The sequence below is a fragment of the Equus asinus genome, chromosome 11, assembly GCF_041296235.1.
Source record: "Equus asinus isolate D_3611 breed Donkey chromosome 11, EquAss-T2T_v2, whole genome shotgun sequence".
NCBI lineage: Eukaryota > Metazoa > Chordata > Mammalia > Perissodactyla > Equidae > Equus > Equus asinus.
In genome coordinates this window covers 4,488,799-4,515,752 of record NC_091800.1, presented here as the reverse complement: position 1 = coordinate 4,515,752, position 26,954 = coordinate 4,488,799, and the positions used below count along the sequence as shown (strand labels likewise).

The 26,954-nt window shown below is 39.8% G+C and overlaps 1 protein-coding gene across 10 annotated transcripts in view; it reads left to right on the top strand.

Moving 5' to 3' along the window:
- Positions 1 to 932: 932 nt before the first annotated feature.
- Positions 933 to 26,954, top strand: part of ZDHHC20 (zinc finger DHHC-type palmitoyltransferase 20) — a 65,606-nt gene continuing 39,584 nt past the window's right edge. For 2 of the 10 annotated variants that reach the window (XR_011506823.1, XR_011506824.1), the window contains exons 1-3: positions 933 to 1,177; positions 21,655 to 21,681; positions 25,607 to 25,710. Coding sequence is in view for 7 of the 10 variants with exons in the window: in XM_070520374.1 (XP_070376475.1) it covers positions 1,060 to 1,177; positions 21,655 to 21,681; positions 25,607 to 25,710 (249 nt within the window). In the remaining 3 variants the exon portion in view is untranslated. Of the gene's footprint in view, positions 1,178 to 1,243; positions 1,452 to 21,654; positions 21,682 to 25,606; positions 25,711 to 26,954 lie in introns of those variants that run through there. The other 8 variants (XR_011506825.1, XM_070520375.1, XM_070520374.1 and 5 more) reach the window with 7 other exon arrangements.

The following is a 26,954-nucleotide window of genomic DNA, read 5'->3' as shown; positions in this document are numbered from 1 at the left end:
TGGTTAAATATTAGCTACTTCTACTCCCTTTATATCACACTAGAAAAGGGGGAAGTCTGCTTTATGCAGACGGTAGTGAGCAGGAGCTTGTGAAAATCTTAGTCTAACCAGAACAGACCCGGCAGCAACAGGAAATGTGGTTTGGAATTACTTCTACTTCATGCTCTTGACCTTGTGATGTCTTGTGAGCTATGACGTCTTCACAGTGGTGCTTCTAGATTCTACTATGACTACGGGCACTGTTTAGCAAGATTCTTCAGTTGTAAGTAAATTCTCGAAATCTCAGGAGTCATTTGAGGGGCAGGGAGAGAGAGGGCTGTTGCTGCCCTTCTCACAACTCAATCTTAAATTTGGGTTTCAAATCAAACTGACGGCCTCGACATGGCTTCCATCCTAATCACAGGCATCTACTGGTTCCATCTTCGAGAAACGGAGCGGTTCCACCTGAAACACAGAGCAAATTATTCCAAAACACAGGGGTCCTTAATTAGACAAGCACATCGGGATCACTGGAGGAGGCTTATAGCAATACGCGCTCCTCGCCCGCACCCTGAGTGGGGCAGGGTGTCGTCCTACTTGAGAATGAGCCTCAACTAGTCAGGGGCCGACGGAGCCCCGGGGAGCAAGTTCAGAACGCGGGGGCCCGCGAAGCAGCCGAGGAACCCCTGCCACTAGCCTCCCGCCTTGAGCCTCGAGCCGCGAAGGGCATCCCTGTCCCCTCAACCAGCCGGGAGCGCTTTCCGCTGAGGCCCCCGCGGCCACGCGGCCCGCCGTCCCTCCCCGGCTCCTCAGCCCGCGGCCCGCGCGCGCGCCCCCCGCCGGCCCCGCCCTGCGCCCGGGCCCCGCCTCCTGCGCCGGGAAGCCCCGCCCCCAACGGCACGGCTCCGGCGGCGGCCGGCCGGCCGGGGGCGGGGCGGGATGCGGGGCGCGGCGGGGGGCGGTGCGGGGGAGCCTCCGCCCCTGGCTCCGGCGGGCCAGGCCCCGGAGGCGGGGCGCCCGGGCGAGAAGCCGCCGGCGGCGCGGCCGCGGGGCGCGGGGTGCTGCGGGGGGCGGCGGAACATGGCGCCGTGGACGTTCTGGCGCTGTTGCCAGCGCACGGTGGGCTGGGTGCCGGTGCTCTTCATCGCCTTCGTGGTCGCCTGGTCCTACTACGCGTACGTGGTGGAGCTGTGCGTGGGTGAGTACGGGCGCGCGCGGGAGCCGCCCTGGGCCCGGCGGTGGCGGCGCTGGAGGCCGTCCCCGCGGAGCGCCGGGGAGCTCGGAGACGCGCGGCGCGGCCCTCCTTCCGTCGCCGTTTGGAGCTGAGGAAAGCCCGTCCTGGTAGCCGGCTCGTCCGCCGGGGCCGGGGGAGCGCGCGGCCTGCGGCGCCGGGGACCCGGGCGGGCGCCCGCCTTGGGTATGTGTTGGTGCTCGACCCACTTTCAAGTTCATTTAGTTCAAGGCCCAACCCAGTAAGTTACACAAAATGTTGTTGTGAGACAAAGAACGCTTGAGACGATGTACAGCCCGATTATCCTTTTCTTGGCTGTTGATTATGGAGGTGGATGTTTCTTTCATCCTCAGGGTGCAGGCCTTATTTTCGTTACTGCCATTTCCCTCGTTAGCGCTTAGTGCCCAGTTTCTTACCTGGTTCCCTTGAAAGGAGGAGTAAGGCTGCAGTACGCTCCAGGAATTTAAGATACTGGTGTGAATAGGTGGTCGTTAAGATGGAAGGAAATTATCAGTCAGAACACTGAGGGCTGCTGCTGTTTGTGTGCTATCGATTGCTCGCTCTAAGTTAATTGTTCAGAGGCTTTGACTGTGCAGCTGTTTTCGACTTACATTGGCCTTCTCCGGGTTGTTCTGTGTGTCTGCTCCTTATATCAATTCTTCGTGAAAACTTAGGGCCAAATGGTGAGTGGTGTTTGCAAAAGCAATCCCTTGGTATCCCAAAGTGATCTGGTCTTAGTCTGCAGACTTGAGGCCACAGTTACCTAAAGAACTGCTATTATATATACTTTTTAAAAAAGGCACATTACGTGTAGTCCGCCCTTTGTATCTGCGGGCTCCGCATCGGCGGATTCAACCAACCACGCATCGTAAACGTAGTATACACGCTTGGTGGGTGCGGAACCCGCGGACGCCGAGAGCCCACTAAGGAGCTCGAGCATCCGCGGATTTCGGGGTCTCTGGGGAGTCTTAGCCAGTCCTCGCGCGGATACCGAGGGACACCTGTAGATACTGATTGGGTGAGAGAGGGTGTGCCGTCCGGTCTACTTGGGAGTGGCAGAGTCAAGACTTCACTCGTGGCTCTGAGTTTGTAGATCTCTCCAATAACTACTTGGTTAAAACTGAGTTCTGCATATGGAAGAGAACGCTTTGGCTCGGAAGCTTTGAGGGTAGGTTTTTAAGTGAAAATATCCACCTTTAAGAAAATTATTTTGTACCTGTAGAACATTTAATTTTGAAGAAAATTATCCCTGCCTGGAGGCCCAGAATAAATTAGTTTTGGAATACATTTCCAAATAGTAATAGCATTAATCTGCTGAATATTATTGTTCAGTCTCGTCCTTTTGCATACCAAAATGTTTGGCAAATTGTTGTTTGAATCAATTAAAATTAACTAGATTTAGGTATTTCTTGAGGCTGCTTCTAGAAAGTCATAGTGATCATAGGATTGTCATCAGCTTGTCATGATATTTTATCTTAATTACTCTGAAATGGGCATTAATTCCCAAAGTTTTAGTAATCTTATTTGATCCCGTGAGAAGGTTATTCTCGCCCTTTTCTAATTCCATACTGATTTTGAAGTAAAGCTTCTGGAGGAATACTAAGAATGTGCATTTATGCTGAAATTGCACATTTGACTTGTAGGTGGTTTTTGTCAAAAATATCAAAATGTGACATCAAACATTAAGAAAAGGAAATGAACATGAATTGAGAAATGCTGTGTGCTAGTGGGGACAGAGGGCACATTTCATCACCCTCTCAATATCTGTGGGCACAGATGTAGGAAATAGGACTCTGAGCAAATAGGTCCTTTGGTTAGGTAACACAATTATTTTGGCTATTAGAATGTTACCTCCATCTTTCCACTGTGCTGATGACGTAGTGAGCCATGAGGGTCACAGGACCGTAATTGTTTGGTCCATAATGGGGGGTGGGCGGAGTTACCTGGTTGCCCTTTTTGGAGATCACTGAAGTTAGGCTATGGGCCCATCCTTTAGAGGTTATACCCAAGGATTTTGTTAAGTTAAAACATTCTGCAACAACTAAGGCCAGTGCTTGACAGAATTTTAAAATATTCAATGGTGAAAGGTATTATATAGGGCCTGCATTTAATACCTCGAAGTTATCTGAGTTTAGAGATCTGCAGTGTCATTGGACTATATGGTGGAGTGTAAAAACTCGTTTACTGTCATATTGAAACTGTTCTTTAAAATACTTATGTTTGTTTATGTTTTTGTAAGCACAAACCCTGCCATTGAAATGTATTGATATATAACCTTATAGGATCTTTAAATTGAGTAAAGTGTGGGTTTTACTTAAAGTGCTGTTTTAATAATTTTCATAGAATTTTCTTAGCTTCTGGTATTCTTAAAGTATCTGAGAGAGGGTGATGATATTTATATCTTCACGTGCTAATTTATTTCATAATAATCTCCATAAAGTTAGGTATTTTGTCCAAGGTCATACAACTAGTAAATGGCATAATCAGAATTGGAATTCAGGTGGTTTGGCTCCAGAGCCAAGATTACTACTCTTCAGGGCTAGTCTACTTGATTATCCAGATCTGGACACTCAGTGAAGATTCTAGTCTTATCTGTGATCTATTTGCATAAGATAATTTTCTCCTAAAAGGTAGCAGCAGAAGGTTCCTAAATATCTCAGACAATACAAGTGCCTGGTCCGCAGTTGGACATTTGAACAAAGAAGTTGTGCGAGAGGCCCTCATTGCATCCCAGCCTCATAGCTTCCTAATTTTGTAATTACACACACACACACGCACGCACTCATTTATAATCAGTAACTCCTGTTACTGGAAGGAGTAATACTGAGGACAAAATTGAGTAAGTAGGAAGTAATGCATGTAAGATGGCCATCTCGCAGGGGTGATAAGCAGAGAAGTCATGATGAAGGAATTAGTAATATTGGTCCTTGATTTTAAATTAAACTGAAGTTCTCCTTCAGTTTTCCTCCAAGGCTGATATTTAAACATATGAACTTAGTTATGGGTGGATTGACCAGCTTTTCTGCTTTGGTCAAGGTGGTTATTTTTGAGGAAAGTGCTAATTCAGGCTCCCAGGATTTCTTCAGAAGGTGTTGTTCTGGTCGTTTGTAGCTGTTAGTGGAAGATGCATACCTTGTATTTGGTGTGTAGAGGATCTTGGAGCTTAAAGAGACTTCACAGATGATCTAATTCAGTCCCTTTATTTTACTTCTGAGAAGACGGTTGCTTGGAAGAGCTCAGTGGTTTCTCCAAGGATGCAGATGCCGTTTATCTTTTTTCAGAGAGATGTGTGCAGAGTAGAGCTGTGACCTCTGAGTCTATATATCTAATACTTTCTTGTGTCTCCTTCGTATTTCTTTAAATTTAGAATGAGACAAGATAAATAGCTTAAACATCAACATGGAGTACACCATTTTGACACACTTGTTTCCAGTGGGTTTTATTGATTTCAGAAGAACACAGGTTTTGATTTCATTGACTTTTCTCTATTGTGCTTCTGTTCTCTATTTCATTGATTTCTTATCTGATATTTATTATTTCCTTTCTTTTACTTTGGGTTTAATTTGCTCTTTTTCTAGTTTTGTAATGTGGAAACTGAAGTCATTGATTTGAGCCCTGTCTTAGTTTAGTCCTATAAATTTACCCCTAAATACTGCTTTATTCACTTCCCATCGGCTTTGATATGTTGTATTTTGATTTTCATTTAATTTAAATTATCTTGTAATTTCACTTTTGACTTCCTCTTTGACCAATGGTTTATTTTAGAAGTATGCTACTTAGATTACAGTTACTTGGGGATTCTCTAGATATATTTTTGTTACTGATTTCAGATATAACTCCGTGTGGTTAGAGAACATACCTTGTATGACTTGAGTCCTTTAAAATGTATTCATGCTTTTCTATGGCCCAGAATGTGGTCTGTTTTGGAAGTGTTCCCTGTGCATTTGATAAAAATGCATTCTCTGTTTAGCAGTGTATTTTGCTGTTTGTTGTTGAGTATTCTATTATGTCATAATGTTCCATATATGTCAGTTAAGGCAATTGGTTGATAGTGTTGTTTGTCTTCTGTGTTCTTGCTGATTTTCTGTTTATTCTATCAATTAATTATTGAAAGAGGTATGACTATCATTGTGAATTTGTGTTTTTCTCCTTGTAGTTCTGTTTTTGCTTCGTGTACTTGGCAGCTCTGTAATTAGGTACAGAAAATGTTTGAGATTGTTGCGTCCTTTTGTTGAACTGACCCTTTATTGTTATGAAATGATTTTCTTATCCCTGGAGATATTGTTTGCTTTGAAATCTACTTTGGCAGATATTAACATATCCACAAATCTTTCTTTTGAGTAGTGTTAGTAGGCTCTGTCTTTCTGCTTTTACCTTAACCTGTTTAGGTCTTTGTATTTATTTATTTATTTCATTTTATTTATTTATTTTGGGGGGGGAAGATTAGCCCTGAGTTAACTACTACCAATCCTCGTCTTTGCTGAGGAAGACTGGCCCTGAGCTAAAATCCGTGCCTACCTTCCTCTTCTTTATGCGTGGGACACCTACCACAGCATGGCTTGCCAGTCAATGCCATGTCCACACCCGGGATCCGAACCGGCGAACCCCAGGCCACCGAAGCAGAATGTGTGCATTTAACCGCTGCACCACCGGGCCGGCCCCTTTGGGTCTTTATATTTAAAATGTGTTTCCTGTAAGCATCATATAGTTGGGTCTTGCTTTTTTAATCCAATCTGAAAAATCACTGCCTTTTTGCTTTTTTTTTTGAGATATAATTGACATATAACATTATGTTAGTTTCAGGTGCACAACATAATGATTATATTTATATATACATATATATATATATAGCAAAACGCTCACCACAGTAAGTCTAATTAGCATCTGTCACCACACGTACTTAGAAATTTTTTTTCCTTGTGATGAGAACTTTGAAGATTTTCTCTCTTAGCAACTTTCAGATACACAATACGGTATTAACTACAGTCTCCATGCTGTACAATCTCTGCCTTTGAATCGGGGTGTTTTGACCATTTACATTTAATGCGCTTATTGATATGGTTAAGTTTGTCTTATCATTTGCTATTTTTTAATATGTCCTATCTGTTCTTTGTTCACCTTTCCTCCTTCTTTTGCCTTCTTTTGAATTAATCAATTTTTAAATGATTTTTAAATTTTGAATTATTTTTTATGATTCTGTTCTCTTTCCTTTGTTGGCTTGTTACCTGTAACTCAGTTATTTTAGTGATTGCTTTAGTGTTTATACCATACATCTTTAACTTATCATAATCTACCTTCAAGCAATGTATCACTTTACAGTTAGTCCCTTATAAAAGCATTCTTCCATTTCTTTCCTCCCAGCCTTTTTGCTGTTGTTGTCATGCATTTTATATGTTATAGAATTAACACTATATTGCTGTTATTTTGTTTAAACAGTTATCTTTTTAAAAGATTTAAATAATAAAAAAAAAGCATAAATATTTACCCATGTAGTTACCATTTCTGGTACTCTATTCTTTTTTATGTATCTGTATTTCAATCTGGTGTCATTTTTTTTCTGCCTGAGGGCTTCCTTTTAACATTTATTGTAATACTAGTCAGTTGGTGATGAATTATTTCAGCTGTTGTATGTCTGTAAAAGTTTTTATTTTGCCTGTTTTTTTAAGATTATCCAGGTATAATTTACATAGCATAAAATTCAGTCATTTGAGATGTACAATGCAGTGAGTTTTAGTAAACTTACCAGGTTGTACAGTCATCATAACCATTCGTTTTTAGAAAATTGCTCTCACTTCATTCAGATCCCTCATGCCCATTTATGGTCAGTTCCTGTTCCCACCCCCAGCCCGGGGCAGCTGCTGACCTGCCCTCTGTCTCGGCGTGTTTTTCTGGACGGCTCAGGTAACTGGAGTCGTGCAGTAGGTGGTCTTGTGTGCCCGGTGTCTTTTACATGTTTTTGAGGTCCGTCTGTGTTGTAGCATGTATCACTATTTCTCCCCTCATTCTCTACTTTACATTCTAATTTGTATTTTTCTGTTTTTAAAATATATTTATAGTTTTAAGGGTATATTTCTAGTAAGCCTCTACAAATCATTTGTGTGTTGAATTAGAATATAAAAGTATGCCCTTTATTGTATCATATTTAAGTATTTGAAAAACCCTGCTTACAAGGTTTGTAGTATGATGGGGTCCTATTCATCTTTGTAACCACCAGAGAGTCTAGTTACTAGTAGACTTTGAATCACTGTGTCTTGAATTGAATAGAATCATGCTCTTATAAACTCATTTGAGTCATGTTTGAATGTGTTAGAACAAACAAACATCCACAATAACAATACTAATTAAATTATCAATCTTATATTTCAAGTCTTTGGGGTTAAAGGCTACATATTGCTTATTGGTTCTGCAGTCTTGGTTTTGGGTTATGAAACAATGACTGTTTGAAATTATGCTGATATTGTTAAAAAAAAATCTAGCTCCCTAAATCTCATCCACAATGGTTGACGTAATTATAGGAAAAGTTAAGATGTGAATTAGAATATTTTTTTTTTAAAGATTTTATTTTTTCCTTTTTCTCCCCAAAGCCCCCCAGTACACAGTTGTATATTCTTCGTTGTGGGTCCCTCTAGCTGTAGCACGTGGGACGCCGCCCCAGCGTGGTTCGATGAGCAGTGCCATGCCCGTGCCCGTGCCCAGGATTCGAACCAACGAAACACTGGGCCGCCTGCAGCGGAGCGCACAGACTTAACCACTCGGCCACGGGGCCAGCCCCTGAATTAGAATATTTTTAAAAACCTTTTTATTAATTTTGTTATTTATTATCTCTTTTTAGAGCTAAAGTGTAGTAATTTTCTATATAACTTGCCTTTTGAAAGCTATAGTGCCCTGCAAACCTCTTTATTTGCATTCTACAATTATCCCAACCTTCTTTTTTTTCTCTTTTTTTAGAGAATAATTTTTTTTATGACTGCTAGTGAGTTAACCTGCTCTGATATTGTTTTCTGTTGATGGAGGAAACCAAACTGGTGTGAGAGTTCTAAAAATACGTATCCAAAAACACCGAAATGAACAAAAAGAGCTTTTATATTTTCTTCCCCATAAACTGAAATTTCTTTGGGCCTTCACTGCTTTCTTATAAGACGAGAAATGTGGAAGGAAAAGGTGCGGGACATCTCAGGAGCCAGGTCAGACTATTTGCAAGAAAAACGTTATGCCCTAGTCATGCAAATAAAACTTTCCTTCTCATCTGGCCGCTTCCACTTGGTGGCAAAGACGACGTAGCATGCTCAGTTCCAGACTCTAGTATCTGTCTACTTGACATCTCTGCTCAGATACCTGATAGGCATCTCAGATTCTTAGACTTAACATGTCCAAAACAAAACTCTTGAGTTCCCCCAACCCCGTACCTCCTGCTCCTACTCTAGCTCAGTAAACGACAGTTCATCCTTCCAGTTCCTTGGTTGAAAAATCATTCCGCATCCGATTAATCAGCAGATCCTGTCATTAAATGTGCCCAAATCCGGCTTCTTCTCACAGCCACCGCTGCTACTGTGTTCATTCAAGCCGCCATGATCTCTGTCTTATGCAGTAGATTGAAAAACATGGCCACAATAATTTGTACCTCTTCCCATCAACAGGTGGAGTCTGTTTACCGCTCCCCCAACCTCCCTAGTGAATCTGGGCTAGCCTTATACTTGCTTTAACCAATAGAATGTGGTGGAAGTGATGTGTGAAATCTGGAGCCTAGGCCTCAGGACAGCATGCATCTTCTCCTTTAACTCTCTTGTAATGTTCTGGCTGCCAATGTAAGGGAGTCCAGGCTAGACCATATGGAGAAGGAGGCCCAGCCAAGATGAGCTAAGCACCAAAGCCCCTGATGTGTGAGTGAGGCCATCCCAGATGGTCCTGCCCCAGTTGAGCTGCCAGTTGACTGCCCCTGATAGAAAAACAGCCCAGCTGATCGTTGCCCGAACTGCTGACCCACCCAATTGTGGGAGATAGTAAATGCTGGTTGTTTAAAGTCACTAACTTTTGGGTGGTTTGTTAAGCTACGTTATCACCTATATTGTTGTAGTACCCTTGTATCTTGTCTCCCGTCCTCATGCCGCCACCATCCTCACCCTGGACCCTGTCTCTTCTCCATGAAGCAGACAGAATCATCCCATTAAAATTAATACCCGATTTGTCACTCCTCTTCTGAAAACCCTGGCTGGCTGGCTGGCTTGTTAGTGGGACGCCGGAAGTCCTCACCGTGGCCTCCTCCCCACAGTACTTCTGACATGCTTACTTCCCCCCTCCTTTTGTGTGATCTGCAGCTGCCACGCTTGCCTTCTTGTTATACTTTAACACTTGTTGAGTGATCTTAATAAATTATTTAACCTCTCTGAACTTGTCCTTATGCTATAAAATGGGCTTAAAGTGGGATAAAACCTGTCTTGCAAAATAAGGTGAAGTTCTTAGCAGACTAGGCTTTCACATGTTACTCGGGGTAGGGAGAAGATTTAAACAGTCACTGGCATATATTTTCTTGCCTTCCCTTTTTTGGTGGGAAGTTGTTTGTTTTAATTCTTAGAGTTGTATTATCGTCGTCCCCTCTGCCCCCACCTCCACAGTCTTGAGTGAAGGAGCACATTCTCACACAGATTTTCTAAATATGTTCTTTTCTTAATTGGCTGTATTTGAAGATTATATTGCAAAAACATGTGCCTATTTTGCTGTGAGCTGCTGGTAGTGTCAGGAGTGTGTGTGTGTGGGAGAGTATATTGCTAAGGGAAGGAGCCCCCCACATCATCATCACGTGGGGCTTTAAGAAGACTAACATGTAACACTACTCCTGTGAGCATAGAAGCTGCCAGGTTTAGGTATTGCTGAAATATGTGGTATATCTTCTTGAGCAAGTGGGCACCTACACTGAAATAAATGAAATAGTAGCTCACAAATAATGGTGAGTATGGTTTTATGGAGAAGAGATTTCTCTCTAAGAGATCCATAAATCTTGATGATAAAGATTTTTAAAAATTCTGTTTTTAAAACACTTGTTCTGTATGTTCTTTTGCCCATTGTATTTACTAATAGGAGCTTTGGTCCACCCAGTTGGAATCATAGAAGGAGTAATTTTTATTAACGTACTAATTGAACAACGTATAAAAACAAACTTGAACTTATTCAATGTGAAGTCTTTAGGGCAGTTTAAGCTAACTGTGTGGAAGGGACACCGGGAGCAGCTCAAGGAGAGAATGCTGCACACCATAGTGTTAATAGTGTATGTCACTTGTGTGAGGTTATACTGACTTTTTTTCTTTCTGATACTCTGTCATTCCCATTTTTCTATGGGTAACGGGTATACTTTCTGTAAGTATTGAAAAAGAAGGGGTAGAGGTCATAGTTATGCAGTAGCCTTCTAACATTATATTCTCCTCCCACCCTCCAAAAAGCCAGAGTGAATCTTTTAAAACCCAAGTCAAGATTGTTAGCGCCTCTGCTCTGCACCCTCCAGGGTTTCCACTTGGCTCATGATGAAATCCAGAGTTCTCTCTGTAGTCTGTAAAGCCCTAAATGCTCTGGCCACTGTTACTTCTGACCGCCTCTTCCTCGGCTCATTGTGCTTCAGCCATACAGGCCTCCTTGCTTGTCATTGATCCGGCCATCCATGGTCCCACTGCTCCTTCCCCCGGGAGGCTTGCCTCCCAGGTTTCCATATGGCTGGCTCTCGCTTCATCAAGATTTCGGTTCACATCTTCACCTATGAAAGGTTTCCTGGCTACCCCATAGAAAACCAGTACTTCCTCTTTCACTTTCTCCTCAGCCTGCTTTGTTGTTCTTCACAGCGCTTATTACTATTTGACATGTGGTTATTTGTGTTTCTCTCCTCAGTAGTATGTTCACTGCTTGTTTCCAGAACCTGAAGCAGGTCCTGCATAATGTGTACACAGTGGGTACTTGTTGAATTAGTGAATTGATTGTACAGCTGCAGTCCCCATATCCACACAGTAGATAACTCACAGTTAATTTTGAATACAGATGTTCTCCTGACCTTACAAACATCTCTGTTAATTTAGGTATTTAACAAATGTTGAGTGCTTAGAGTGTTGCATGTACTGTACGTGACCCTGGGAGTCAAAGATACGGGAATGGACGTGGTCAGGTGCGTTTGGTCGTCATCTAGTACCGCCTGTCTTTAATATCACGGTGCCGATTTGCCTGTTATCAGTTTTAAGAAGCCCTGCTGTAACTAAGTATGTAATTTTGTTTAACTCAATATTTTTCTAAAATATTTTTACCATAAAATTCTTTTTTCATGAAACATCTGTTTGTAATCCTTTTAGACTTAGACAATTCTTGACCTTTGGGAGCAAAGCTGCAGCAATGGTGGTGGCGGCAGGGGGAGGTCAGCGCTGAGGGGACTGTGCCTCTGAAGAAAGTGGTGTTACCAGTAGATAGGAGAGGTGACGGCTCATTCCTTCTACTTCTGTTATTAAATTCATCGTATTAATACATTTAGCATGAAAAACTTTATTTCTATAGATGCCAAAAAGGTATTTGAAAAATCCATCATCCATTCCTGATATTAAGAAAACACTTAGTAAAATAGGAATAAATGGATACTTTTCAAACAAAATCGCACACACACAAAATGCTTGATTGATTTCCACTAAAACCAACAACAAAGTAAGTGCTTATTACTGTGGCCATTGCTCTGTAATATTGTATTGACAAAATCAATTACCACATTGAGTCAAGAGCAAATAATTAGAAACATAAGAGAAGAAAACATAAGGAGGGAAGAGGGAGAGCAGCTTCTGTGTGCAGGCGATGGGGCGGTGCCTGCTGAAAGCCGAGAGGAGCCGCAATGACAGAGCACCTGAGCAGAAAGAGTGGAGTGAAATGGCAGGGTATAAAGTCAGCAAACAAAACCAATACTTTCTACATAGACACAATAATGAAAATAAAGAATAATTGAAAATATGGTGGAAGAGAAGTCTCCATTTCCAATAACATCAAAAAATAAAATACTTATGAATAAACTTAGGAACTATGCCAGACCTGTAAGAAGAAAACATTCTTGAAAAACACAAAAGTTGACTTGGACAAATGGAAGGATGTTTCCCATTTCACGTTCATGGATAGAATAACTCAACATTACAAAGATTTCAGTTCTTCCCAAGTTAATGTAAAAATGAATTCCAGTCCTAATGAAGTTTTTTTCTTCTTTCTAGCACCAGGCAAGTTGATCCTAAAGGTCCTATGGAAAAATAAATAAGAAAGAACAACCAGGAAACCCCTGAAAAAGAAGATTGATAAAGGGGGCAAACCCCGCCAGATTTTAAACCACAAAGCCTCTAATTAAAACTGAGAGAGCAGTGGGTGTATGAGAACTCTCTCCACTCTCCGTGTCTTTGCTGTAACTTGGCAGTGTCATCACATGCTGAGGGGTGTGTATCTCTGAGGTCTTTTTTATAGGGCAGGCACTCTCCCGTTGTAGGGCAGGCTCCACCCTCGTAATCTAATCACCTCTCAAAGGCCCCACCTTCAAATACCATCACATTGGGCCTGAGGATTTAACATATGAATTTTGGGGGGATACGGTATTCAGTCTATAGCAGAGAACATTCTCTTACATAGTCAGAGTACAATTATCAAAATCAGGAAATTCACTTTGATACAATACTGCTCTCCAGTCTATGAGTCTTACACTTCACCAGATGTCCCACTGATCCTTTGTTTGGCTCTGCCGTCTAGTCCAGGATTGCAGGTTGCAGTTAGTTTTCAGGTCTGTTTGATAATCTAGGAGAGTCCTCAGTCGTGGCTTTGTCTTTCATGACCATGACATTTTTGAAGAGTACAGGTTTTTGTAGAATGTCCCTCAAATTAGGTTTCTCTGATGTTTTCTCATGATTAGATTCAGGGTACACAGTTTTAGCAAGAATACCACAAAGGTGATGCTGTGTCATTGATTGTAGTATCTTGGGGACTGTTACCTTTGGTCGTTACTTAAGGTGGTATCTGCCAGCTTTCTCCGTTCTGTAAAGGTACAGTTTTTCTTTGTCGTTAATAAAAGTGTTCTCCTAGACTCAGAGACACCACACACATCCCCCTTCAGGGCTTGCTGCTCAGTTGTGGCGAGTGCGGTCAGCAGATAGCTTCCAGCTATCAGCTCGTTCAGCATGACTTGCCTCACCCAGGTCACACCCTTCCTGGGGCAGCTGCACCCTCACCTTAGTAAGAAGGGGCCGGAAGCTGCCTGCCTGTCAGCCTGGCTTTCATAGGCCGCCCTGCAGTTAGACTCTCTGCCCAGTTCTGCTTCCTCCCCCTTCCTTTCATGTTTGTTGATCCCTAGTAAACATCTTGCACCCCAAGTTCTATCTCAGGCACCTAATTCCAGAGAACCCAACTTCAGACAAGTATCTTTGTGGGGAAATGCCTTGAGACTCTGTAAATCTGTTCCTGATTACTTGCACTTACTCTTTTTAGCATCTGTTGAGGATTCTTGCTTGAAACAGTTATTTTTGTGCTGGTTACCAAATGGTGATTTTTCTAATTACGTGATTTTTTCTATGTTCAATAGTTAGAATTCTACTGTAAGGAAGAGCTTTCCGTCCTTCCCATTTACTCATTCATTCATTCATTTACATCCACATACTCACGTGGATTCTTATTTTATGGGTTATAATCTGTCATTGTTTTGTTGCTCAAATTGTCCCAGATTTGGCCAGTAGAAGCCCCTTTAGTTTGGTGTCTGTGTCCCTTTGACATGTCCCCATCGTTTGTTCCTTCCTTAATCTCTGACACCACAAGATATTTCATGCTTATCTGATAGTGTTCCTGTCCCTGGTATCTGCCGTTTCAAAACGGGCCAAATCTGAATGTAAAAAATAAAAACATTCAAGTACTAGAAGAAAACATGGACTGATGATCTTATAACCAGGGAGTGAGTAAAGCCTGATGGAAAAAAATGGATAAGTGACATAAACAGTTCACAGGAGAAAAAAGTGAAAATGGCTCATAAACATATGAAAAGATGCTTATCCTCACTTGGAAATGCCCAGTGAATTAGCCTGTGACACCAGAAGTTTGAAAACACTTTAGTGGGTAGACTGTGGAGAAACAGGCAGTCTCATGCATTGCTGGTAGGAGTATAACATGGTACAACCCCTGTAACGGATTTGGAGCAAAGCAGACAGGTTGACTTTTGGTCCAGTAATCCCACTATTAGGAATCTACACTGAAAATAAACTCCCACAAATAAACAACACATGCATAAGGTTATTCATTGCCACATTGTTTGCAACAGCAGAAGACTGGAGACAACCCAAATGTCTATCAATAGAGGCCTGATTGTCTAACTGAACACCCACACAATGGAATCCTGTGCAGTGCTTTGAAAAACAAACAATAATTATCTCTGTGTACTAATGTGTAGTGATTTCTGGGATATGTTAAGTGAAAAAAGCAAGGTGTGGAACAGGGTATATAAGGGAAGAACTTCGAAAGATATATTTATTTGCTTGTTTTCCTAAAAGAAATAGTGGAAGGGTAAAACAGACCCTAATAAAAGTGATTACGTATGGGCCGGCCTGGTTGCATAGTGGTTAAGGTCGCAGGCTCTGCTTCAGTGGCCCAGGGTTCACGGGTTTGGATCCAGGGCGCAGACCTAGCACCACACGTCAAGCTGTGCGGTGGCAGCATCCCACATAAAATAGAAGATTGGCACAGATGTTAGCTCAGCAACAATGTTCCTCAAGCAAAAAGAAGAGGATTGGCAACAGATGTTAGCTCAGGGCCAATCTTCCTCACCAAAAAAAAAAAAGATTACTTGGGGTGAGGGGATAAGGAATGAAAGCGAGGCCTTTCTGAGTACCTTTTTATGTAGTTTTGACTTTTAAAGCATTTACATTTTTTACATATCTAAAAAATAAAATTAAAACAAAGAGCAGAAAAAAGTAAGCTGTAAAATTTGAAATCATGAAACAAGTGAACTCAATTTTATATAAAGTTGCTACTGTAACTATACAGAGAAAAAAATTATTTCACATGACTTTTGAACATTGTACTGCTTAGTGGGCTATAGTTTAAAGCCAAAACAAAATTTAAAAAACTGCAAAGAAATCTTAAAATAGGATGCAGTTTTTAAACTATTTCATGTATATTTTAGGATAAACCGAATAAGTAAATTAATTAATCAGGAACTAAGATTGTCATTGTAAAAGCACAGAGATGCAAATATAATGCCAGGGAAATTAAGAAAAACTATAGAGTGCTATTTGAGTTGAAAATATCAATATGATATAAATATAAATGTGTGATACTACTTCTGTCAACCCCAAGGGCCCAAGAGCGATGAAACTTGAGGAGCTGTGAGCACCCCTAGGGCTCAAAGCTTGGTTTCTGAATATCTTAAAAAGAACCAATACCCCTTGGAGAAATGGTTCATTTAGGGTCTGGGGGAGGGAAAGCATAAAGTGGCCTGGGACATCTTGTGCTAGACAGTAAGGAAGTGCTCAAAGGCTAATGGGAATGATTCAGGAGAAAAACTAAATTTATTTGCTAAAAATGGAGTTGAATGTTATACCAACATCTTATTCTGAAAATGGAATATTTAATGGTGATTAAAGGGAAACGGGTTTTTGTGCTGCCTGTTTAGAATGAGTCTGATTCATCCTCAATTGAGGGAAAGCTTTATACAGAAGAATGCCAGCTTCGAAGTCTAGAAATAAGTAATAGAGGGTTTTAATGGCCATTTTCTAAGTAAGTCATTGACCAAAATGTCATTATGTGGCACACGACTTTAGATTACAAAACCAAGATTGATACCGAACCTGAAGTGAGTTCGCTCACCTGTTGCACAGCAAGCCAATCTTGGACACCAGCTGTGGTGAAAGAAAGTAGGAATTTTATTTTTGCACAGTGCTGAGCAAGGGGAGAGGGCAGCTAACCCTGAAATCCCAAACTCCCCAAAAAGCTAAAAGGAAGGGTTTTTATTTGGGGTTTTAGGTAGGGGAGGGGGAGCATATGGCCTTCCTGGTCGGAGCTTTCCCACCAGCCTGTCTTTGGCCTTGAGACACTTGCAGAGAGGAGGGAGCCCGTGACCTTGCTGGTCAGCAGCTTCCCCACCAGCCTGTATCTCTTTGCGGGGAGGAGATAATCTAGGTGCTTGTCCTTGGCGGTGTCTGTCTCCATGGAGGATAGTGGATTCTGGAGCCAGGAAGCAGGGAATGAGTATTTTGGTTTTAACCCCATATATGCTGGGTTTAATGTGGAGAAACTGATATTAGGGTTGGTATCAAGATGACACAGATGTTGGAATTATCTGACAAGGATTTTTTTAAACAGCCATCTTAAAAATGATTTCTTGAGCATTTGTAACATGAAAGGTAGAAAGTGTCAACAAAGAAATTAAAGATGTAGAGAAGAACCAAATGGAAATTTTAGAACTGAAAAATACAATAGCCAAAATAAAAAAACTCAAAAAAGTCTGCTCAACAGCAGAACAGAGAGGGCAGAGGAAAGAATCAGTGAACTTGAAGATAGAGCAATAGAAATTACCCAGTGTGAACAACAGAGAGTAAATAGACTAGAAAATAAAAATGAATAGATCGGGGCCAGCCCCATGGCTGAATGGTCAAGTTCACGCCCTCCGCTTTGGTGGCCCAGGGCTTCGCCGGTTCAAATCCTGGGCATGGAGATGGCACCACTCGTCAAGCCATGCTGAGGCGGTGTCCCACGTGCCACAACTAGAAGGGCCCACAGCTAAAATATACAACGATGTAGTGGGGGGATTCAGGGAGAAAAAGCAGGAGAAAAGCAAAAGATTGGCAACAGTTGTTAGCACAGGTGCCAATCTTTAAAAAAAAAAAGAAAAGAATAGATCATCAGGGACTTGTGAGACTGTAAAAAAAGATCTAATGTTTGTGTCATTAGAGTCCCAGAAGCAGAGAAAAGGATATGACTGAAAAGTATTCAAAGGAATAATAGCTTAAAATTTCTCAAATTTCGGGGCTGGCTCCATGGCCGAGTGGTTAAGTTTGCGCGCTCCGCTGCGGTGGCCCAGGGTTTGGATCCTGGGCGCGGACATGGCACCACTCGTCAGGCCACGTTGAGGTGGCGTCCCACATCCCACAACTAGAAGGAGCTGCAACTAAGATATACAACTGTGTACAGGGGGGGTTTGGGGAGATAAAGCAGGAAAAAAAAAATCTTTAAAAAAAAAAATTTCTCAAATTTGACGAAAGACATAGACCGCCAGGTTCTAGAAGCTGAGTGAACTCCAAATAGGATACACCTAAAGAAGTTCGTGCCAAGACACATCGCAACCAGACCTCTGAAAACTCTGAAAGACAAAGACAGAATCTTGAAAGCAGTGAGGAGAGTGTGCCTTACTATAGGGGAAAAATTAGAATAATAGTGAATTTTTCGTCCGAAGCCGTGGAGGCCTGGAGGAAGGGGAACAACACTTCTAAAGAGCTAAACGAAAATACCTGTCAACCCAGAATCCTCTATCCAGCACGTATTGGCCCCCTCGGGCTTCACAGTTGGCAGTTGTAGACCCACACAGCATATCCTCACGTTATAAGCATCCAAAGCAAAAACAGGATAAAGGCAATAATGTGCCTTTCTCTTCACATGCTTCTCACTTGTCAAGGAGGAAAAAATTTTTTTTCCTATAACTTTTCCCTTACCGAGATGTACCCATTAGCAAGAACTGTATCACGTGGCCGTGGTAGATAGAAGGAAATGGTAGAATGAATATCTGGCATTTTCAGTCTCAGTAAGTGGGAGACAGGCAAGGAGAAGGGGCAGTTAAGTGGAGAGTAGCATGTGGCCAGTCCTCATGTTCACCGAGAACGTTAGATTTAGGTTAATGTTATCTGTGAATTAGATTATGCATGGTGACTGACAGGATTGAAATAGGACATTCATGACACCTCTAACAGTCATATGTAACCACTTAGTATGCTTAATATTTTTTGTAATCCTGGCTTTATCATGAAAGGAATTTTTAAAAATATTAAATTGGGATCCTCAGAAATGGGCTAGCCCTTTGTGGGGCAGAGGTTCTGCAGATAGCCCCATGTTTGCCATTCCTAACCACGCCTCTGTCTCTGTGGTTAGAGAGCAGGTCCAAATATGGAGAGCTCGTTCCGTGCCATATTGTTCTAGGGGCCAGTGAGTCAGTGGTGTCCCCTCCTTCCAAGGAAAACATCCAGAAGAACTACATGTTGTAAACCAGTAATGACAGATGTCAGGGGTGTTAGGAGAAGGAACACGTAAGGTGCTGTGGGAATGTATACTAAGGAGATTTGTTTAACCCACTCTTGTGGTCAGGAAAGCCCTGTGTGAAGAAGTGATTCTGGCCATTTTTGGTTTGTCTAGTTTTGTTTTTGTTGTAGAACAGTTTTGTTGTTTCCTGTAATTTGATGAATATCTTAGTGGGAAATTAGAGGAAGCAACCACCAGAAACTAGCAATTTTAAATCAGAATTCTCTACTTGGAAAAGTGTAATAACACAGTATGCTGTCAACTTTTGATCTTTACCAACATGATTATTAAAAATGGTATCTTTGGGGGCCAGCCCGGTGGCACAGCGGTTAAGTTCACACATTCCGCTTTGGCAGCCCAGGGTTTGCTGGTTCAGATCCCGGCTGCAGACCTATGCACCGCTTGGCAAGCCATGCTGTGGTAGGCGTCCCACATATAAAGTAGAGGAAGGTGGGCATGGATGTTAGCTCAGGGCCAGTCTTCCTCAGCAAAAAGAGGAGGAGTGGCAGCAGATGTTAGCTCAGGTCTAATCTTCCTCAAAACAAAAAAAGATATTCATGTAGTTTTACTTTGAATTTCTCTCATAAATGAGGTTGACCATCTTTTTACGTTTGAATTGTTTGTATTTTCTGTGAAAAAGTGAGTTTTTAAAAAAAATCTTATTTTTTGTAAGTACTCTTTAATATTAGAGAAATTAGTTCTTAGTCTATAGTAAGAATTGTGAATATGTTTCCCTAGTTTGTTCGTAGTCTTCACTTCTTATATTGATTTTTTTCAAGCATTTATTTTTATTTTTTATGTAATCAAATGTATCAATCTTTTCTTATGGCTTCTAGGTTTTGTGTTGTATTCTGAAAAGACCTACTCTGCTCGAAAATTATATATATTTAAATTTGTCTTTGTTTTCATTTAGTACATACATGTTTTTGTTTTTGTGTTTTTGCGTTTTAGTGTTTGATAGAAGTGGAATTTATTCTGGTCATGTGCATCTCATGGCTACCCATTTGTCCCAACAGTATTGGCTCTATTCATGCTGAATTGAAATCCCACATTTATTGTATACTGAATTCCTATATGCATTTGAGTCCATGTGGTGGCTTTCTGTTCCATTCATCTGTTTATTCATGAGCCAAGACAACTATTTTAATAATTGGGTGTTTATAATATTTCAAAAATAATGTGCTTTAATATTTGGCATCACTAGTCCTACTTCATTATTCTTCTCTTTCAGAATTTTCCTACCGCTTTATGCAAGTTTATTTGTCCACACATGAACTTTGGAGTCTGTCTAATTAAAAAATAAAAGTATTTTTATTGAGATGACACTAAATGTATAAGATTAACTTAGGGAGCATTGACATTTTATTTTATTTTTTTTTTTTCCAATTTAGAAAAACACTTTATTGAGGTATAATTGATATTTAAAAAACTGTACATATTTAATGTATACAAGTTGATGAGTTTGAGAATAAGTACACGCCAGTAAAATCATCACCATAATCAAGCATTGACATTTTAATGATGACTTTTCTATATGGGAATATAGGCCCTTCCACTTGTTCAGATTTGATTAGTGTCCCTCAGAAATATTAAAATGTTTCTTTTTTGGTAGATCTTGCTTAATTCTTATATTTATTCCTAGGAATTTTATCTATTTAGGTGGCTTTATAAATAAAACTTTTCCTCAATTATAATCTTTACATAGCGATTGCATGTATATTGGAAAGCTCCTGATTTCTGTATGTCAGTTTTTATACACTACCACTTCTTGTTTATAGTAGTTTTTCATTTGGTTTTCTTTGACTATGAAGGAATATAGTCATATAATCTGCAAATAGTGATACATTTGCCTTCTTTTCAATTTTTATATCACTAATTTATTTCTCTTTTATAATTGTGTGGCTAGGACAGTGCTTCCCAATTATTTCACATCAAGGCACGTCCTGAAAATTATATTTTGAGTGTGCACTGTCATAAAGGGGAAATGTTTTGTGAGGCTGGGGGGACCAGCCCAGGGTCTAACTACATCAGGCCCCACCTGACTGACCTAAGATGGATTGAGAAGAAGCCCTATGCCTCTCTAAAACGATGGGTTTTTTAAAAATATTGATCACGAACTTGCTTATTTTCTTCCTTACTTTAGCAGGAATACTTCCATAGTGTTTTCTCATTAAATTATGCTGGTTTAGGGATTGAAGTAGATAGACACACACACACACGCATGCATATTTTCATTTACTAAGGAAGTATCCAGGTTCGCCTATTTTTGTCGAGAGATTTTAGTCAGAAATGGATATTGCGTTAATAAACGTTTCTTAAGCATTGCTGCTGTACGCCAGGCTTTGGGACTGAAACCATGAATAAGATGAGAGACACTACAGGAGAGAATACAAGTCCAAGTAGACCTGAGTTCAGACCCTATCTATGCTACATTTACTAACTCCGTGATCTCAGGCAAGTCATTTAATTATTTTAAGCCTTAGTTTACTTATTTGTAAATTGGAGCTAATGATAACTTTTAGGGTTGTTATTGCTCTAAGACATGATTCCACACATGTGCAGTCCAGTAGGGTGAGAGAGACATATCAATGAGTAATTGCAAAAACTGAGCTGGTCTATTAAAGATGGCAGAGTGAGGAGTGGTGATGGGCAGGAGTGATGCTCTGCCTGAAGAGGGACTCGGGAAAGCTCCACAAAGGAGGTGCTGTTTAAACGGGGCCTTGAAGGAGGACTAGGGGAGACACAGCACATGTGAAACTGCTGGATGCATTTAGGAACATACAGTTTGAGTATAGCTTTGACAAAACGTTTGAGAAGTACATCACAGACAAATTAAGTAAGTATGAGTGCCACAGAGGAGAGTCCTACTCATGCTGTAGGTGGCATTAAGGAACGAGCTAAAGAAAGCATAACAACCGGAACCATATTGATACACTTAAAATTAATTAAGGTCTGAAAAGATTTTTAAATGTGATTGCACTGTTAATGATAAAGAAGAATTTGAATTAGCATTTTAGTGTTTCAGGGTTTTTTGAGTGTACAATTCTGAATTTGCATTAGTGTTTACATTTCATAACTAAATTTTATTTTTATGAAAATTATATTAAGATGAATAGCCAACCTGAAATAGAATTTGTGTACAAAATGTTTAAACTATATTTATTCACTGTTTTTTTCTTCTGTTCTAGTTACTCTTTCTGGAAATGGAGAAAACGGTAAGGCAATCTTAGTCTCAATTTAAGTAGACTATTTATGGTATCTTAATTGCAACCCACATGCTTTTTATTTAGTGATGACTACATGTGTTTTTGTTTTCAGAAAGAAAATATATATTTTTAAAGTTTTACTTAGGCTTAAAAGAAGATGTAGCATTGGGTTTATTCCTTTACATTCAATATATTCTCATTTGCTTTATTTATATAAATTGAAGTAGTTGTTATTTTGTAAGGCACCCAGTGCCCAAACTTCTTTGATATATATATGGACGTATTTCTGCCTTGTGTGTTCTTCAGAACTCTTTATCGTAGTAGTTCAAACGTTTTTAATATTGGTTCTAGCTAGGGTTGAGGAGGGGACTTTGTTTCATCATGTCTAAATTTTGTTGATGGTTCTGTTGTTTATGCATTTGTTAAAAATAGTACTTTACTATCACAGACATTTAATTAAATAACCAGACTGTAAATTTGTAAATTGTATTACTAGTTCATTTTGAAAGGGAATTAAAGTTTTTATAATGCCTAGACAAAGAGACAGTGCCTAGAGGGAAAAATCATTGCTCAAAATTTCACTAAGATCAAAGAAAATTTTAAGTCTATTGAGATCAAATTTCAAAAATTTGATTTGAGATGCAAAAATCTAGAGAATTTCTACAACAGTTGAACCATTAGAAATTAATGATAAATATTCTTATTTTTGCAAATAATTATTAGACATTAAGTGTGTATATCTCAAGTTACCTTTGAGTCTTAATGTCAGCAACAGAATAAACACAAGCTCATCTTAGTAGGCTTATTTTTCTTCCTTTCAATCAGAACTGTTTCTGGTATGTTGAAAGCGGGATACAGAAAGCGGAGTTTCTGAAGTTCTTATAGAACTTGTACCTGATTTCTAGGTTCAGTTTTTTTCTTTCAGTTTTGATTTAATTTGCTTAGTTAACTAAGCTTTTACTCTATTACTTCTAATCAGTTGTTTATAGCATATATATGTGACCAAAAGTTTGCTTAATAGTAGTCACATTAATTTGGACTTATGTAAAGGTAATATATTCTATTATTCTTTACATTATAATTTGGTAATTACCATCTGTCAAGTACTTATATTCCAGGCATTATAATGAGAGATTCATTTTATCCATTTTTTTAAAACTGAGGATTAAGATTTTTTTTTTAAAGATTTTTTTTATTTTTCTCCCCAAAGCCCCCCAGTACATAGTTGTGCATTTTTAGTTGTGGGTCTTTCTAGTTGTGCTATGTGGGACGCCGCCTCAGCATGGCCTGATGAGTGGCGCCATGTCTGCTCCCAGGATTCAAACCGGCGAAACCCCAGGCCACTGAAGCAGAGTGTACAAACTTAACCACTCGGCCCCGGGGCCAACCACCAGGATTAAGATTTTTTAACACAAAAGCCATTTTGTTTTTGTTCTTGTGGAGAGCAGAAATATCCTAAAAATATATTAAATGTTTTAAAAAATATTTTGAGTATATTTTACATCCTAGCCTTAGTCGTCAGTAACTAAATGATTAAGAAGTTTAAAGTACTTCAAGGTTACCATTTATTTCAAAGCTATCCAATACTATATAGATGAGGATTGACAAACTTGACTGAATATGGGGGCCACGCAAAAAGATAAGTAGTGTGCTAGGAGAAAGTAACATTGCAGACTTGGTAAATGGCCTCAGTGTTAGTGTAACAGTAGGAGACTGAGCTCCATATGCTCTTCCAAAGAAACATGAAGGAATGCTACTGAATCGTTGTGTAGACCAGGGAGGGGGCTGAGGTAATAGAGAATGCAGATTTTGAGGAACCAGAATTTTCAGTGAGGATGACAGTCAATTTTAGTAGAAGTGAAAAGAAAGCAAATTTGAAAAGAGGAGGAACTTATAGTTAAGATTTTATCTTGGTGTCAGATGTTGGCTCTGAAGTAGGATGTGACCACTAAGATGATGGTTAAAGAAGTGGAAGAAAATATAATTTTGGGTATGACAGTGAAAAAAAAAGAACCTTGGATTCTTATTAAGCAGATGTGAGTTGAATCCTGGCTTTATCATTTGGTAACTAGTGACGTTGGGCAAGGTGTTAAATTCTGTGAGCCTTAGTTTTTATATTTGTAAACTGAATGAGTCCCATATAGGACTATTGTGAGGGTTTTAGGTCAACATCATATGCCTGCTAGCAGCTTTCAGTAAGTGGAAGTGGTGATTTGAGTAGCCATAGTCAATTATGGTTACTAGGAAGTCCCAGAGTTTTAGATTGCATTCATTAGACATGTAGATGGAGTTATTTCCTAGGAATTTCACAGCTAAGGGGGAGAAGAAACTATAAGCAACACATTTTACACTGGCTGCTGAGATGGCATAGAAGCAAGGAGACCAGTTGGCTTTTGTGGTAATTCAAATGAGATAAGCAACAATTTATGAACTGTTGCACTGGCAATGAAAATAATGAGAAGGCATTTACTTTGAAAGAGACTTCAGGAGCTAGAATTGGAAGTACTTTGTGCTGATTAGTTGTGTGATGTGAGGAGTCATTGAGCCTGGCGTTCTGCATCGGTCAGCTGTCACTGGAGATTCTGTTCTCTTAGACTAGGCATGGACCAGTATAATTGCAAAAGAAAAGGTTGGGTCCAACGAGTTCTGAAATTTTTATTGTTATTTTATTTAAAAAGAAAATTTTTTACAACCACAAATATAAGGAAAAATAACCTCAGACCAAAGGAAGGACAGTACCTCGAATTGCATACACGTTAGCTTTATAGAAACTGCACTATGTTATTCTTAATGTTTCTCGTTTCACTGCAGACCAGTGAAAACTTTGATCAGTCCTTAAGCCTGGGAAACACTGAAACAGGGAATGCACAAAAAGAACCAAATTTTGAGAAGAAGAAATTATGATGCCTGAACAGTAATAGTAATAGTAGCCAGTATTTATTGAAGATTGATTATGTGCCGGGTACTGTTCTAAGTGTTCTGCATGTATTAGCTCATCAATATTAAGCCACTAACTCTAATGAAACAAATTAAGTGCTTTAATTGCAGTGTGAAGAGGTAATGAATTCTGAAAGTAATGGAGAAGGCTTTTGTGGAAGACGTAAGATTTGATCTGAACTTTTAAAAATGAGTAAAATTTCAGACTTTCATGCTTATGTGTACTTTGTTTTCTTCAGCGGGTTTGTGGGGCTCCATTCCAAACTGAAAAAGAGTTGAAGCGCCTGGTAGATAGTTCTTGCTTCTTATGGAAATGAGTCCCACGTCTTCCAAATTGAGAAACAACAGAACACAACAAAAAGCTTGAAGTTGTATCAATGGGTCAATATTTGAAGATAAAGATGTTGGAATGTTACATTAATCCACTTGGGAAACTTTACGGCAGAAATTCAAAGTGGCTAAAAACTTTTCATTACCCTGTGTTGAAAAGGAGAATGAAATTTAGCATAAATTTTCTGAACAATCCAGGAATTGTTTTTCAAATGTACTCATTTTTCACAGTGATGGGAACTTGCCTTATTTACTTTCAGTCTATAGTTCCTTGGAATTTAATGTTCATAGTGATGGAATCTGTCTTAAATAATTTGTAAGTCATTTAAAATCTAACGTTTAGGAAGAGCTTGAAATACAGTGAGTGAAGGAGATGGTTCAACTTAAAAATCTTCACTAACTTAATGAAATCAAATCTCATCTCACACTACAGTCCTTGCTTATAAACCAGGCTAATAACCCTTAAATGCAGGAACAGAATGTTTCTTCGTATCTGTAATGTTACATCATGCAGATAAAGGAGTTTATACAGTTGATGGTTTCAGTACGTTTTAATTAAAGTTTTTATTCCATTAAGCCTCCCGACTCTAAATATTGTGTTTTAATGTAATGCTTTTTCCTGTTTTCACCTGGATTCAATGAAATGTTATTTGTTTTTATTTACCAGGAAAGGCCGTTGTTTACCTTGTGGGTTTCCATCTGTTCTTTGTTATGTTTGTATGGTCCTATTGGATGACAATTTTCACATCTCCCGCTTCCCCCTCCAAAGAGGTAAATTACCAAACGCTGTAACGAATTACGGAATTATTTTCCCTGTGTTTACCTTTGTAAGAGCTTGATTACACAGTGCGCTTGTTCTGTTTCCGTTCATGAAGTTGCTTGGTAACTCTGCATTGTGACCGTGAGTCATCAGCCTATTCTCAGACACAGCCCACTGACAGAGCCCAGTGGACGACTGATGATAGTGCTAGAGTTTAGCTGTACTAATATTGTTCTGCCATGCTATATTTTCTTAAATTAAAGACATACTTTATATTATTGATGTAAAAAATCTTAAGGGACAGAATTGAGTTAGGAAAGTAGAGTTTATTTTTAGAAACCCTCTTAACATTTATATTTTCTCAGGCCTGAACAAATATGCTGCATCTAAAAGTGTTTTGATTGTGGGAAGCAAATTGTCTAGGCTATTGCTTGTTACACCTTAATATAGCTAGTGTTTCTTCGAACTGGAGGTTCCACTTGGAAAATAATGTGAGTGAATATTTATGTGGAGTAAGTTGTAACACTAGTCTCTCTTGCCTTGACATAGCTGACTGAATTCCTCCTTCACTTAACATTTAGTATAGCTCGATGGCTAAGAGTATGTTCTCTAGAGTTAGGATTGTCTGAGTTTGATTTTCCACTCTAACGCATCACTCCATGTCTCTGAGCCTCAGTTTTGTCATCAGAAAATGGAGCTAACAATAGTGCCTATCTCTGTAAGATGTTTATGAGGAATAAGTGAAATTCATTCATGTAAAGCTTTTAACATAGTACCTGCCCCATGTTAGCACTCAAATATTAGATAATAATATAATTACTTCCCTTCACATTAAATTCATCAAAATTCATTAAAAATTATACGCTTCTTTACGGTGTAGCAGTTGAGTTTGTGTGCTCCGCTTTGGCAGCCTGGATTTTGCCAGTTCAGATCCCGGGTGTGGACCTGTGCACCACTCATCAAGACATGTTGTGGCAGGCGTCCCACATATAAAATAGAGGAAGATGGGCACAGATGTTAGTTCAGGGCCAATCTTCCCCAGCAAAAAACCATTCTCTTGCCTTCTAGTAGCATCGACTGGTTTTGCCTGGTTTTGTACTTCACGTGAATAGAGTCATACGGTATGTATGCTTGTGTGTCTGGCTTCATTCATTAACAATCTATTTGTGAGGTTGTCTGTGTTGTTGCATACAGTTTTGGATCATTCATTCTCATTATTGTTTAGTATCCAGGTGTGGTATATAACAGTTTATTT